At 33.7% G+C, this 16,199-nt stretch overlaps 1 protein-coding gene across 2 annotated transcripts in view; it reads left to right on the top strand.

Moving 5' to 3' along the window:
* The first annotated feature begins 310 nt into the window (after nucleotides 1-310).
* Nucleotides 311-16,199, top strand: part of Gabrg2 (gamma-aminobutyric acid type A receptor subunit gamma2) — a 91,520-nt gene continuing 75,631 nt past the window's right edge. For both annotated transcript variants that reach the window (XM_021175702.3, XM_021175703.3), the window contains exon 1: nucleotides 311-879. In XM_021175702.3, the coding sequence (XP_021031361.1) occupies nucleotides 776-879 (104 nt within the window). In that variant the 5' untranslated portion in view covers nucleotides 311-775. The remainder of the gene's footprint in view (nucleotides 880-16,199) is intronic.

The raw sequence follows: 16,199 nt of genomic DNA on the forward strand, positions 1-16,199 counted from the left end.
TTTTTCACTGCTTGGTGCCCCTCCCCCACGTGATGCAATGATTTAAGTTGACAAGATTGTTCTCAAATAGGGCAAAACTAACCCTCTCTCTAGTAACTCCGTTCCTAGGAGTACTGAAGCATCTCCTTTTGTCCCATGCATGGAAATCCTAGTCTGTTGCTACAGGAAAGGGTTAAAGAGTGCTGGCAAGAATTCACGCATGTGTTAATTCTTCCTGCAGACTCACATCTCTTCCACTTTGACCTCACAGTTAATCTGTGTGAGTTAATCAGGCAAAACCTCTAGTGAGTGATTTTTTTTCCCACACAACAGAACCAGACAAAGAGAGCACAGCCCCATCTAAAAAGAAAGAAAAGAAAGAAAGAAAGAAAAAGAAAAAAGAAAAGAGCAAGTAGATAAACCTAAAAAGACCGACCCTTGGGAATTCCTGTTAGTGCACCGGGCATGACTGTGAGCGCCTTTCTGCTTCTCTCATTTGCCTTCCTGTGTACATCTCTGCGTGTACCATCCCCCTGCCTCAATTCTATTATCCTCTCAGACTTGGAAGCTGCTGCCTGAGCTGACGCTTTGATGGTATCTGCAAGCGTTTGTACTGATCTTTATTTCTGCCCCCTGAATATTAATTTTGAAGCTGGTAGCAATACATCTGTGAGTGACGGGACCTACTAGAGGCAGGTGGGGGGAGCCAGCATCAAATCATCAGCATAATAATAATACAAAGGGGAGGGATTCTTCTGCAACCCAGAGGCGAGAGGCGAGAGGAAAAAAAAAAGCGATGAGTTCGCCAAATACATGGAGCATTGGAAGCACAGTCTACTCTCCTGTATTTTCACAGAAAATGACGCTGTGGATTCTGCTCCTGCTATCGCTCTACCCAGGGTAAGATGGGCCGTTTTCAGAGATGTGGGGGAGATAAAAGGTTGTGGAAGCAGGGAGACCACCCAGATTTGTGACACTCTTTTGGAATTTAAGCTTTACAATTTAGGGAAGAGTGACTATATAGGGTAGCAGAGAGACGGAAGAGAGAGGAAGGACATATTGGTTTATTTGTTAATGAACTAGGTTTTATTTGTTTGTGTTTTGTTTCAAAGAGCTGAAGCTCGTTTCATAGACTCCGTGTTCGGGGAATAGGTTTTGAATTTGCTGCAATCTGATATGAAGTGGGTTGTGCTTGCACACGCCGGCATTTGAGGCCATATTTGAAGGCATTTGGGTGGGGGGTCTGGAAGAGAAAATTACAAATGGGGTCCTGGCGAACACAAGCGTGATCTGTGTGAGGGAGGATTGGGGGCGGGGACAGAGCTGTTTTTATTATACACTACAGTCTTCTTTGGTTCTGCACCTGAGCTTTCAATCAGCCAGGTTTTCTATCCAGCCCCACTGACCCGGCAGCTGAATCCCAGAGAGGCAAACACGATTCAGCACCAAGGACAGCGGTCCAGCTAAGGGCCCTCTGGAAAGAGGCTTGTCAAACCATGCAGCATCCCTAAATCTACAAAGGACATCCATGTAGTCAGGCCACTGGGCCAAAATACAGCAGAGAAGCCTGGGGACCCACCACGGGTTAATGTTACTCCTACCTTCAGATGGGAGGGGGACTACTGCACATGAGGTAGTGAAAATAGTTCAATGAATGTTTAGGAAATATATCGGGAGCAGAGTTGGCCTGGTTGCAGACTTAAAAAAAAAAAAGTGCTCATCCAAGTAAATGCAGTATCCAAATTGTGAAGTATGCATGAGTGATTTACAGTCTTCCTGCACAAACAAAAGTGGGGAGAACTGGCCGAACTCCTGAGGATGGGTGCTCCCAGAAATGCGTTTCCACTAGATTATTAACTACTTCCCTGAAGTAAGCCTATGAGAGCAGGATCTCTCCATGCATAGATCACCACGCTTCTACCATGGAAGTAGCCCTCACCACATTACAGTTTCCAACGAGAACTAACAGCAGGCTGGAAGTCCACACTTTCCATGGCATGCATTTCTGTATTAACATTTTGAGACAAACCACTATACAAACTACTCCTATGGTTGTGGCCTCCCCAACCTCTGATAAAGGAATCTATGGGAAATATCAAGACACTACGCCAAAGTTTTCTTGGAAGCTGATGTAGTAGTTATAACAACAACAACAACAACAATAACAACAATAAGCTTTGTTGCAGATATCTAGACATTTCTCTGTCCTTCTTTCTCTAGTATTGGTGATAGAACACATTGATTTCGGACACAGAAGAGAGTCAAGCAAAGCAAAGAGTAAAATCTCTACTTTCTCAATTCAGGCAGGCAGCCTGTGCTTAGCTTTTACCCCTTCACCACTTTTCTTGTTTGTTTGTTTGTTTATTTGTTTGGTCCCCCTCCCCTTGGCATAAACATTGAGTACAGTAGATAGTTTCATTAAGAACTACAGGTTGAAGAAGTTGTCCCAGAAGAGGAGAGGAACACTTACTGGGAATAATATCAAAAGTCATAAACCATAGTAAAACTATTAAAATATTTTCTATTCAAAATCATCACATATTTTCCTATTACACTTATGAAAGTTAGTAAACTTTGTTTTGGGAATCAGAGCATCAGTAAATTGGGTCTATCTTCCCTGTATTTCTTCAACTCATGAAACCTGTGGAATAAAATCTATACCAGGCAGGAGAGAGTATATCTGTTTTTCTTATTCCCATTCATTTTAGTAAACACTTTGTAACTGACTGCCTGAGTATATTCTTATGTATTTCACCTCCAAACATTCTATTTTAACCCAAAAATATTACGTTATTAATGCACGTGATGCAAATGTATTTAAGATAGCTTTTCTCTAACAACTCCACTTTTTGAATAAATTTTCATCTAAAAACTGAAACTTGATGTTACTTGATTTTATTATATTGCAGTGATAAGAGTAGCTTAGACGGGCTTTAACAGAATTTTAAATGATGGATTTATGTGTTACAAGAATTCCAGACAGATAGTTTTTGTATCCTCACAGTAAGGTTAGAGGAAGCAACCACTGTAGTTTGGTTCAGTGTATATGATCAGAGTTTAATTTGCTGCAGTTCCATGAATGATTTGAAAGGCTGAGTATGCCATTAATCTCTAAAGTTGGTCCAGAGGTTCATGAGAGTGGTTACAATAATATTGAACAAAAACCGAGATTCTAAGGGTCTGTGTTGTAAACAATAGCAGAGGAAGGTACTGAACATTGTAGGAGAAGAAAAGAAACATTTAATGGACATTTATATTTATAAATCTCCAAATAAGCTGTGTTTCCATTGAACAACTAAACTCCCTAGATTGTGTCTACATCAAAGACAAATAAATCTTAAAACAAAGCATAAGAATGAGCATGTTAGAAACTTATGTCTTTCCTTAGAGGGAGAATTTCACAAACTTACATTTGCTCAACTTCCATGTATCTTGTTTACAACTTGTGAGACTCTCTTGGGAACTTACTAAAATGGAAATTCCTAAACCACACACTGGATGATGATCCTGAGTCATGAGGTCTGAGTGAAGTCTAAGAATGTTAATTTTCACAAGGTCTCAGAGCTCCCTTTAAAGAAATAGGTCTTTAGTCTGCCTATTTAGAAAAGTTTACTTATTATCATCGATGATGTTTATAAATATTTTTCCCTACAATTTTGTTCATCTGGCACAGTAAATCAGTTCCATATGCATGAGGATTCGAATTGTACATAAATGACACATCATGAAAACCATTAAAGATTTTACTGTATTTGTGTCATGTATAAAGCGTTCTTGAAAAAATTTAGCATATGTACATATATAAATATCTATGTACATATAGTCCCAAATTCTATATACCTCAAATACACATATTGGCAAATATGTTTTAAGTCAAATTTTGAAAATTTGGTAAATTATTTTAATATAACTTCAGTCTGTCCCAGTTTTAAAAGGTAGAAACATATAAAATACAGCAGAAATGAATGAGTATAGTAGGAAACTTTTATATGAAGGAAGGCTCTTTATTTTGATTATCAAAAATTATCTTATATTATATTTGGAGTGACAGATAATTATTTTTCAAAGAATTAGAAATTGGTCAGGAACAAGTTAGATTGAACTTTTGATAATCAATTTCAAGTTTTAATAAAAGTTTTAAGTTTTTTACTGTATTTAATTTTGAGTTACAGCATAATTAAATATTTCTTCTTTCTATTCCATCTTCCAAACCATTCCATATACTCCCTCCTTGCTCTATATTAAGTTATGACCTCTTTTTAACTTAATTTTTGCCACATTCATACATGCATATACACTGTTATTGAATATGTTGTTAATGTTTATATTTATTTTAGGTCCTTAGCTGTTGCTGAATAAAGTGTTTCATATGAAATATTGAATACTGCGAAAGTTTTTTATGCCATAATTATGTTTTATACAGATTTTAACTTTTGCAAACCATAAACATAAAAGAAATACTCTGCTTTCGCAATTTAATCCAAATTGTTTACAGGGTTAATCTCTATTAGCAAACTTGTTACTCTATATCTTTACAAATTCTTTTCCTTGTTTTATCTTGAAAACTACTTTTGCTTTTCATAAGCACCTGCAATTGTTTTGGTTGTCAACACAGGATTTAATTAGTCTGCCTTAAGAATCCATATGAAAGGGTAAAAAAGCAGATGTATGTATGACTCAGATTTTCCAAGAATTCTTTCCCCATCCACCACACCATAGATCAAACACCTGGATAGTAGGCCTGGATTTCAAAACTATTTTTGTTTTATTTTTTTTGTTTTGTTTTTAATGTCTAACAATGTGTAGCTCATACTGGGACTCTAAGTTGGTTTATAGGCTGTAGTCCACAACAATTTGAAAATTAGATTTTCATTTAAATAATTAACTGCACAAATGCCATTTGATTATCTTACATTCATTTTGTGTTCAACTTAAAGTAATTAATTCACAGAAAATTTAAGGTAAAACCTTGCTTAGATAATTTATAGTTTTCACTCAAATTAAAAGTAAGACAAGACCAGTTGAAAGGACATTACTCTTGTGTACTGTATTTTGCTACCAGGCCCATAGTTCCTTGTTGGCTATAGCATCTTATTTTTTGAAATATAGATGTTTAAAAATTTAAACACAATGCAAATGTCTCACAAGCAATCTCGTCAAACTACCATGTTGTGTTTACTTATCATTATGCACATGTATCTTTCTATATGATCCTACATACATTCTTATATCGTTACTTCTGGGTCTTTTGAATCTTCAGCAAACCACTTCATCTTTTTTATAATTCTGTTATCCTAGCCTGGTAGCAAAGACTATTTCACCAGACCACAGTGAAGATTATATATAATTGGCATACATATATAAAGCTCACTATATTTACATACACAACAGAAGTAAATTTAAAGTATGTCTATTTTATTGCTGATTTTGAAGATGTCTTGTTCTCCTTTAATTACCCAGCTGAAATTGGTTCTAGAACATGGAAATACTAAACGCTCATTGTAATTGAACCGTGTCTCCAGTGAGATGATTTTTTTCTCTACTCATCAATATGAAAAAAAAATATATCATGGAGTAATTGTCTAGGTTGAAATCCTGATTGTTTTGACAGCCATACTGCTTGACCTTCCAGACAGTTGAGTTAGAACCTTTAAGCAGACTTCTGTCATCATTTTGGTAAGGTTGTTTCTAAAAAATCACAAATATGTGTCATTTCAATAAAACCAAATTGTACTATATCAGTTTTAAAAGATTCTAGAAAACATATCTTATGTCAAAATGGTCCTTGGATAAATTAAAATATTTAATCCAAAATTTTGGGAGGATTTCTTGGGATCTTAGAATTTACCAATTATACTGTCATTAAATGAAGTCATACTATAATATATAGACTTAGGCACACCTTGCTATTCAGTAGTAGCTTTATGTACTTAAGAACATTCCAAATAGAACAGCTTAGATTCCAAATTATAATTTGTATTTGGAAAAGTACATTTCTTTTATGGCCATGTGTATAAGTTTAATTTAATAGATTAACTTGCAATTCCTTGACTATGCAGTAACTACTATGGAATGGCATCAGCATTTTAAAACTTTTTCATTGAGAAAACGTACAGAAAATTTTTCTTAGTGTTCTTCAATTCCTTACAAAACATATTAGAAAAGTGAAAGATGAAAAGTTGAAATTAACTTAATATACTAAATCCTAAAGAAGAAATAACAGCACTTTATCAATGACTAGAAACTTAAATTCCAACTATGTGTATTTTAAAGGATGTGATTTTGCTTTTTAATTACCTCCATCATTCTAGAGATTACTTAAATAGCATTGCTGTAGGATATCACAAATATCAAGACACAAACATTTTCACTTCTAAAAGAAAAAGAAGTTCTAGGAATTGATAATAATTTTCAGTTTATATCAGTGTCCTTAGACCCTCAACAGATTTGTTAGAAAAGGAAGGTACTATGTTCTCCTTCTAAGAGTGTCCTAACCAAGAAAAAAGCAGATTAAAGAGCTTGTTTAGGAGTCCTTAAATATCAGTGTTAGTGAGGAACAAGATGCCTGTTGTTACATTACTATTATACAGACTGTAGTCTGTTCAAGTACAGTGACCTGAAAGCAACTCTTAGTGTAACAAATCATATTGATTGTTTTGAAACGTAAGAAGCCTCATCACGTCACAGTTCTGGGAGAGCGTTTACTTTTCCATTAGTTCTATACACTGGAAGTTGAATATCCTTTAAAAGAAAATAAAAAGGGCCCTATTAAGTTCCACATTATTGGCTTAGGATAAAAATAAAATTTAACTCCAAATCATATTAATCTTTGTAGTATAATATAAGTGAATATAAATACGGTAATAATTCTATATTATTATAAGATCATTGTACAGCTGTGCATAGATAAAGTACCGTGCAAATGGCAAATAAGTAACATTGACATTACACTCTCCACCCATTCATAAGGAAAGCCATAAGAACAGAAAATAACATAGCAGTGGGCAAAACAAGGGATGTTTTTAAAAGCAAGGATCCTTGGTAGTAATTGAAACCCTGCCATGTATACAAGTTCAGTTACAAAAATAAAGTCTATGTAGTAGGGCAAATAGAAAGTAAATTCTGTAATTTATTGAGGTAAATGTAGGCAAAGTGTCTCAAAAATACTGCTAAATATACCTTGTTGATATTCAATATATACTTGTGTTAGGGAAAAATAAATGATAAATGGTCTTTTTGTTGTTTGGTAAATATCAGTCATTTTTTTTAAGTTGCTTTTGAAAATATACTTAAAATACGTAGTTGTTAAACACTCTATACATAAAATTTGGAATAAATTAGTCGACCATGGTGGTGCATTCCTTTAATTCCAGCACTTAGGAGGCCGAGGCACTAGGAAGTCTCTGAGTTCAAGGCTAACCTGGTCTACATGGTGAATTTCAGGACAGCAAGGGCAACATAGAAAGACCTTATCTCAAAACCCAAAACAAAGAAGTATAGAGAAATTTCCTTAATTTATTAAAGGGACAGTATTTGAGTTAGACTTACTATATCATCTACGTGTGAATTATGGAGCAGCATAGACCGGAAGATCTGTTCTTGATATTCTCAGTTGTCAGTGTAATGTAGGCAGGTACAGGAGTATCTGTATCTGTACAGATACCGGGAGTGTATAGAAATTATTAAACGTTAACTAGACAAATAGTATACAAAAGAAGCTTGTATGCTGACGTAAGAAAGCAGGGTGGAGTTTTAGTGCTAGGAAAACATAGAAGAAAGAACCTGAGAGTCACAAACCTTTGGAATTCATCTATAAGCATCTAGTCACACAGTTTTAATACAGTGAAATTATTTTCCTTTATTGTTCCCCACAGTTCTAAGACTACTTCTGTAGCAATCATGCACACATACTACAAAATTATAGATGGATGGAGTTTAGTTTTGAAGAAGAGTATACAATTTTTGAAATGACCTCTTAGTATTTAGAAAATGACTAGTTAAAAGACAAGCCCAAAACAAAAGAACAGAAACAAAGGGCAGTGATGGAAACCACACACTCTATGGCACTGACGTGACATAGACTCTATTCCCAAAACTTCAATGTGGATGTGTGTTATATATGCCATGTAATTCTAAATATATCAAAAATAATAACTATATTATATAACATATAGCATAGTGTATTAGTATAAAACAAGACATTTGATTATATAAATGGAAAAATATATACACTTATTATAAGTAATATAAATATTGCTTATCATCTCCAACTGATATACATCCTTTAGTCTTTGTTAGTTCAATATAAATGGCCAAATATAGTCATAGAAGATACTATCTAAAGTATGCATGTCAACTCTATTCTATAGTTAATTCCAGAAACATTAAAGCAAGATGATTTAGATATAACAAAACCAAAATTACAGGGATGGAAGCATTCGTATTTTAAGTGCAAAACAAAGTGAATGTCACATAAGAGTGCATATAAGGAACTTGTAGTGCCTCAGCAGTTTGTATTTTAGTTCTATTTAAGTTTAGCATTCCCAATATAGAATATTTTGGCAAAATTAAATGACAGTAGTCAAGTTAATACATTAACACTTTCTCAACCCATTTTCTTTCTATTTTATCTCTTCAAGAATAAACAGAATTTAAATAAGTAGTTGCTAAAATAATGGTGGAATCAGGGATCAGTGGACACGCATATTCACTGAAATGCTCATTTAAGATACTATCTTTTTCTTTGATAAACCATATGGAAAACATTTAAAATTATTTTCTTTTACTTCCTATTTGTCTCAGGAAAGATAATTTTAGTGAATTTTTTTGCTTCTCTAGTATATGGCTAACAATAATTAATTAATAATATATAATAATTAACATATAAACATAATAATTTAATTAGATAATGAGAATCATTTAATTTTCTCTGTACGATTTTTTTTTATTTTGAAAAGGAAGAAATATAAATATTTTGTTTTATTTTTTCAAAAGTCTCTTTCTTTTTTTTTTGTTTTGTTTTGTTTTTCACAAAAGTCTCTTTCTTTTAAACTTTTAATCCATCAAGTTTGGCTACAAACCAAGAGAAGGCATAGTATAACAAAACAACAGTTTTACAATACATTCTAAGGTTTGATAAAGTCTTTAAGAGAACCAACCATTGAATGGTATTTGGCCAGACATTCACTTGTAGCTAGGCATTTACTTACATAATGAGCCCCAGTCACTTATGCAAATGGAAGGTGATCATTCCTCATAAGTCGTCCTTGAGCATCAATTGAAGACTGTCTTTGTGCCTATTACTGTTGTTACTACTGCAGAACCATTTCCTATGTCTATGTTCTTTCTTAAATGTTACTCTCTACCACAGGAATCCTGTCTCCTTTTCTTAACTCTAAATTTTGTGGGCATGCAAAATGTATATTATTAAATTTTTCTAATTACTTTGATTTCGATATTTTTAACTGGAGTGAGATAAGCAATCTGGGAAAAAGTCTGTAGTTTGTAGAATACCCTCACTACTCATTTTAAGTATATTATTTCTGTGAACCAGAGACTATTTCTAATGATGTGGACAAAGATCTAATAAGAATGTATGTTACATCATAGGACTCCTCCCTGAATATAACATCCCCAAGTAAAACTAGAGAGATATTTATTTTCTAGTAGATGGTAAAATACTACTGACATTTGTTCATTAAGCAAAATTACTAAAGTCATTATTGAGGATACACTTGGTTTGCCTATCTTGACAAGTCAATTTTTGTTAGAATATATGCATTTAGAGGGTACTGGGAAAGATAAAAATATAAGCTTATATTTTGCTATTCATGGTCATGAATAACTCTCCAATTTTTTGTGCCTCATTGATGTCATCATAGCAGGGGGAAATCATCTGTTACCTAGGTTACTGCAACAGCACCAAAAATACCTTTTTGACACCATATTTGCTTCCTACCAATTCATTTGTGACAGATCAGACAAAACTCCAACTTGCCTGTTCAATAAAAAACCTAATCAAATCAGTAATTTTTTCAGGAATTAATGTATAGTTAGATGAGTTTTTATTGATAGCATTTTAAATATAAGTGACCATAGATTTCTACTGTTACAATTAGTATTAATAAAATTAATTGTTTATGTATTTTCTTTTATGCTCACTATATTCTTCCACCCAATGATTTGAAGTACAATGATGTTGCATGTATGATAAAATCTTTTTAATGTTGAGTTTTAATATATCTTTCCATCTTCAATGTATGTCTGCATTGAAGTGTATGGGACAATGTTGCCATCCACATTATTATATATGTATTTCTGAGACTATGTTTTAATTTCTCTTGCTGAAAGCATTTAGATGCAAAATTAGCTGTGTTGTAACACTACAATAATTTAGAAGTGTTTTTTTATGTATAACAGTGAAAGACACCAGATTTCACATCTTTAGACTGTAACTGTTTGCAAAAATCATGTGTCTATATGATCATTTATCCAAATGTTAGCAGCATAAAATACTTTTTTTTTTGTAGATATTCTTAGAAATACATATATGAGCAGCTTAGGTGAGCACTTCTATCTCAGATTCTCTAAGTTGTGTGATGTCCAAATGTACTAAGTAGTCTACTTTCAATCTCTCATGACTTATGCTGGAGGCTCCGCAGATAAACTCTGACATGTGACAGTGGCCAAAAGAAAGGTGTTGTCATAGTCTGCTGGGACTGCTACATAAAAGTATCATAGGTTGTGGCTAAAATACATTGTCTCTCACACTTCTATAGAACTGAAAATCTGAGATTAGTCTGGTGTGCTTCCAGTGAGAGACTTCCACTGTATGACAGAGCTTCCTGTATGCCACACTGAATGTAATTAGATGCCTTTAAACACCAGGCTCATTTTCTATTTTTCTCGACATTTGCTGTATATGAGCTTATTAGCTACCTTATACTTTCTCTGAGCCATGCTATCTTCCACATGAATTTTTCATGAAAGAGTTACTTCAGAATTTTAGAGTTGTTTACACACTTCTTTCATGCTTTAAGATGAAAGTATTAAATTGAATAATATTCACAAAACTAATTTTCATTTTGATAACAAAATTAATAAAGTACCAACACACTACACAAACACACATACAGACACAGAGAGAAAATTTATAGTATTAAATATATACCAAATAAAATTCACAATGCCATAAAATTACAAATATGTAAGCATTCAAATATTCATGGAAATATTCATAGCAGTTTTTGAAGGTTTTCTAGGTGATTCTCTGTCAAGTAGGTCATTTACAGTATCACAGATTCAAGAAAGAAGTTCTTTCAAAGACTCATTGTTGTTCTCACCTGCAGCACAATCTCTCTGATGAACAAGCATCAAAGACATCCTTTCAGACACACAAAGAATGAGAGAGCACCTCATCTAATTAATTTTGATTTTGAATAATTTCCCCAAATTTTAGCAGATATTGAAGTCTCAATGAAGTACATAAAAAAGTTTCAAGTGCATTTTAGGTAGAAGTTTGTTGAAAATAAAGGATTCAAGCCTATTTAGAGGAATCAAAATATGACATCTTGCTTTTCTATTAACTTTCATATGTTATATAGGCTCTGTTCCTATTACTATGACAGGTGCTAAAGAACAGAGCTAAATAAGGTAAGCACTTGTTTTTATGGTACTAATATTGTAGAATAAAAACATGTCTTTAAAATATAATGGTATATTACATATGATGATAATTCAAGCTTACATTTATAATTTTACTCATAGCCAATGATATACCTATGTATTGACCTGTTTCACTTATTTTTCCTGAGTCCAGGAAGTTGTATAACTAAGATATATTTTATCCTTGGTCATTTTTATACAACTACATCTACAAAATTCCATTCATGTTCCCTGGCTGACATGGCCGAATATGTGTCTCTCCTGAGCTCCTAAGTACTGATTGTGAAATGAAAGTGGAAGTTCAAGTACATAAACCCATTCCATCATTCCATGTCCTTGTTTCTCTGTCTTAGTAAATATTCACTGCACTCCTAGTACTTTCTTGGTCCTATTTTTTCCTCAACATAACACGGAAACACACACAGACATACAGCCACAGACAGATGGGGACACCACACACACACACACACACACACACACACACACACACACCAGCCTTGCAGTGAGAAAGTAGACAGGAAAGAGATAAAGAATAAATAACAGTAAAAGAAAAAAGAAAACACACACAGAGTGATGGCACTTTAACATAACAATGGATATTAAAAACCAAATCAAATAATAGGTTGGTGATATGAATAAAAATAAAATTATGGGAATTTACTTTTCATAGGATGATCAGGAAAAATAATTCTTAACAATGAATAAGAAGTTATAGTGATTATTTTAATTAAGAAAAATTGAAATTATTATGGGATTAAGTAAACGTCATACCTATAATTAGAATGGTTTGAGGTAAAAACAAATACAAGGACCTTAGGAAACAGAATTTTGGCATAATTTGAGCACTAAACTAAATCCAGATGTTTGACCAACTATATCCAAAGGTAGAAAAGTAAAAAAAAAAAGAATTTGTGAAGCTGGAAACTATTTCTTAGTGCCCCGACTTATAACTTTAGTATAAATTTAAACTGTAGCTCAAGTAAGGGCTTTGGGTTGGTGAGAATATTTTAGGATATCAGTCTCATTCTGAAGGAAGATATGTACATATCCTTTGAAGAATGATGAATTCGGTAGTTCACACACCAATTTTCAATCTCTTGACAATTAATTGATTAACTGTTGGAGTCTTGCTGTCTCAGAAATCTTAGCATGTCTTTTATCCGAACAAGGTCGAAAATCAAATGTTAACTGTTGTATTAGTCCAGTTATTTCAAACACAAATATTTATAGTAGCTATAAAAGTATCTCTCTGTATACTTACTGGTTTGTTCATACAAATTTAGTTTCATGGTGCCAAAATTATAGCATAGAAAAATGGTAAGGAATTCCTCATATAATAATTAAATTTTATATTAGTTGATTGATTTAAGCATTCTAAGGAATTGTCATGGAGAGGATTAGTAGATATCTTTTAATTTATCACCTATAAAGTTAATTAGTGTGGACTGAATTTAGCAGAAGTAAGATTCATCTATACTGAAGATTGACATATTAAAACTTTAGTATTTGGGCAAGATATAATTTTTTAAAATACAGATTCAATTTTTTCATAGGCACTTTCAGTTCTCTTAGTTGTCATCAGTTGTCCACTGCCTCTTGACTGGCAATTTAAAAAAGTTTGGAGTGTTTTGACTCAGCAGCCCACTAGCATCTATGAATCCCAAAGCTAAGGATATCATCCAATACAACCTGAAGCTGACAACAGACTTTCTCTCTCCCCCTCCCCCCCCCTCCCCCTCCCCCTGCCCCTCCCCCTCCCCCTCCCCCTCCCCCTCCCCCTCCCCCCCCCTCTCTCTCTTTGTTTTTTCGAGACAGGGTTTCTCTGTGTAGCCCTGTCTGTCCTGGAACTCAGTCTGTAGACCAGGCTGGTCTTGAACTCAGAAATCTGCCTGCCTCTGCTTCCCAAGTGGGATTAAAGGCCTGTGCCACCACCGGCTGGCTGCTACTGCTTTTTCATCTGATATTCTCACCAAAGTATGTTCAAATGCCCCCATTTATGATGTTCTTTTGTTTTTTAACTACACAATAATATTAATTTTGAATGACTAAATGGTTCTAACCTTATGACAAGATGAACAATATCAATTAATTAGTGCATGAATTAAAAAATCCATCTTTTCATAATATAATTTTTAAAAATTTTCTAATGAAACCAACATGGTGGCTTAAAAACTTGTTTAAATTTCACCCCCACAGCCATCCCCATATTAGAACAGGCTAATTGGGGAACTGGTGTTTGTGGGACAATATCATTCATGTTTAGCTAGTACAAATTCTTTCTTGTTTTTGCTGAGAGTAAGGGTCTGTGTCAACATTGCTGAAATTAACCTGCATACAGAAGTAAGAGGAAATGTAACACCCCACCTAAACACCAAAAATAAATACTTAAAGTGTCTAACAAAGTTACAAAACCACTGTACTATTTCAATAATAAAATATTCATTGTTGTAACCGCAGAAACCAAAATAAAATATAAAGGTAAATATGTTTCTTTGAAATTCATCTTAACTTGTGAAATATAAAGCAAATAAGAATACAGGACTTTGAGCTAGTATTCATTACGTAAGTGCACAGTTCAAGCATTGTAGGACAATACTTCAGAGATTTTAGATGGGGGGCATCAATAAAATTTTGTTTGAATGTGGTGCATTTAACTACCTATCTGGATATGTGCAGATATTATATGGAAAAAAACATGCCAACCTTACATCTTTCTTACATCTGTTTTCAATGACCTTCAGACTTCACTAGACCTGGAGCAGTTTTGCCCTTGACACACAGACTGTTTGGGAAGATGCATAGATTTTCCTGTGCATCTATGGTTCTATTATAAACACATAAAATTTGGGTATGTGTAGGAATTTATTTCTATTTTCTTTTTCTTTCCGCTTTTGGATTTATTTTTTATGTTATGTATATGAATACACTATAGCTGCCCTCAGACTCCAGATGCTGATACAGATGGTTGTGAGCTACCATGTGCTTGCTGGGAATTGAACTCAGGACCTCTGGAAGAGCAGCCAAGGCTCTTAACTGCTGAGCCATCTCTGTAGCTCTTTCTTTTTAATTCTGATAGAAAAAAACAAAAAACAAAAAACAAAGAACAAAACGATTATCTATTGCTTAAAATAGTATTTGTTCTAGAAGAAAATACTCATCTTTTCCACAAAACAGTAAGCTTTAAAGTAGAGAGAGGCACTTCAGTAGATTTAACCTTCGTGTCAAGTTAGTTGCACTGGGAGACAGATTAGTCATACTCAAAGCAAATGCCAGATTGTAGTCACGTTAAGTGTTGTCTTTCTCTTCTACTTCAAGTGTTTGTCTCCACAAATAAAAATAGAGGTGTTTGATACCAGCACCACACCTACCACTTTCTTTGTCTACCTGCAGCTGTGTCTTGCATGAGTACCAAATTCAAGCTGATTAACTGAAGGTTGAAAAAAATCTAAACCTGTAAATCATCACTTTTGAAATTCAGCCACTCTCATGATTTCACAGCCTTAACTGACATGTGGCAATTTACATAGTGCGCATGAATTTTTATACTTTTGATTTATTTCATTTTAATTACAGCACATGCAGTGCGTGCGTGTGTGTGTGTGTGTGTGTGTGTGTGTGAATACATGAGTGTATGAGTATGTGTGTGCATTTTAGTCTGAATACAGGTGACATAGATGCCAGAGGTATAGGTCTTCCTGGAGTTGGGAGTTACAGGCTGTTGTGAGCTAACCAATGTGGGTGGTGGGATCTGAGTCAGACCATCTGGAAGAGTACTATTTTCTCATAACCAGTGAAACATATCTCTACCCCATTATTTACTGGACTTTTAAAAAAAATTCCAAATGCTAATAGTTCAGTGTAATTTTCTAGCCTCGAGACATTCATTTAAAATATTGAAAACTAAAAATTAGGTCACTTTTTATAATAGAAGACAGTTAGCAATGAAGAAATTGCAATAGAACCAGAATAATGTTACTTTGTTTTATTATATGATTTTTTATCTATCAGAAAAGTTGATTTTGTTATTGCTCTCTTTACAAAGTAGATTAGCAAACTTAAAACAATAGTCGAATGCCAATTACAGACAACTGTTTATCAAATATGATTATCTATGCTGAAAGAATATTTAAAACAGTGAAACTTTTTATATATCTGTTTACTGTCTTTTGACACTATGTATACAGAACATTAAGAGAAAATTAACTTATGGATTTTTAACTAATTTTACAAATAACATATTCTATTATTGATGCATTCACTATTTTAAAATGATGTTATATGGACATGTTAGCAAATGCCAGGCACTTGGGTGATTTTGGAAAAATGCTGTTGAGGTCAGAAATAGCTAATGTGAGTCTAATTGTCCTGTGTCTAACTTTTGTGGTTAATTAGGTTATTTTAAGGTGATTTTGTTGTGAAATGAAATGTAAATAAGTGCACAAGGTGAAAATAGAGATTGAATATTGCACAATGAAGCAAAAATTTGTGTTTTAACAAGCAACTCTGGAAAGAAAATATTGTTCAAAGTCCAGGAAATACCTTCAGCTATTTGCTAC

The sequence above is a fragment of the Mus caroli genome, unplaced genomic scaffold, assembly GCF_978045245.1.
Source record: "Mus caroli unplaced genomic scaffold, Mus_caroli_1 scaffold_13, whole genome shotgun sequence".
Classification (NCBI taxonomy): domain Eukaryota; kingdom Metazoa; phylum Chordata; class Mammalia; order Rodentia; family Muridae; genus Mus; species Mus caroli.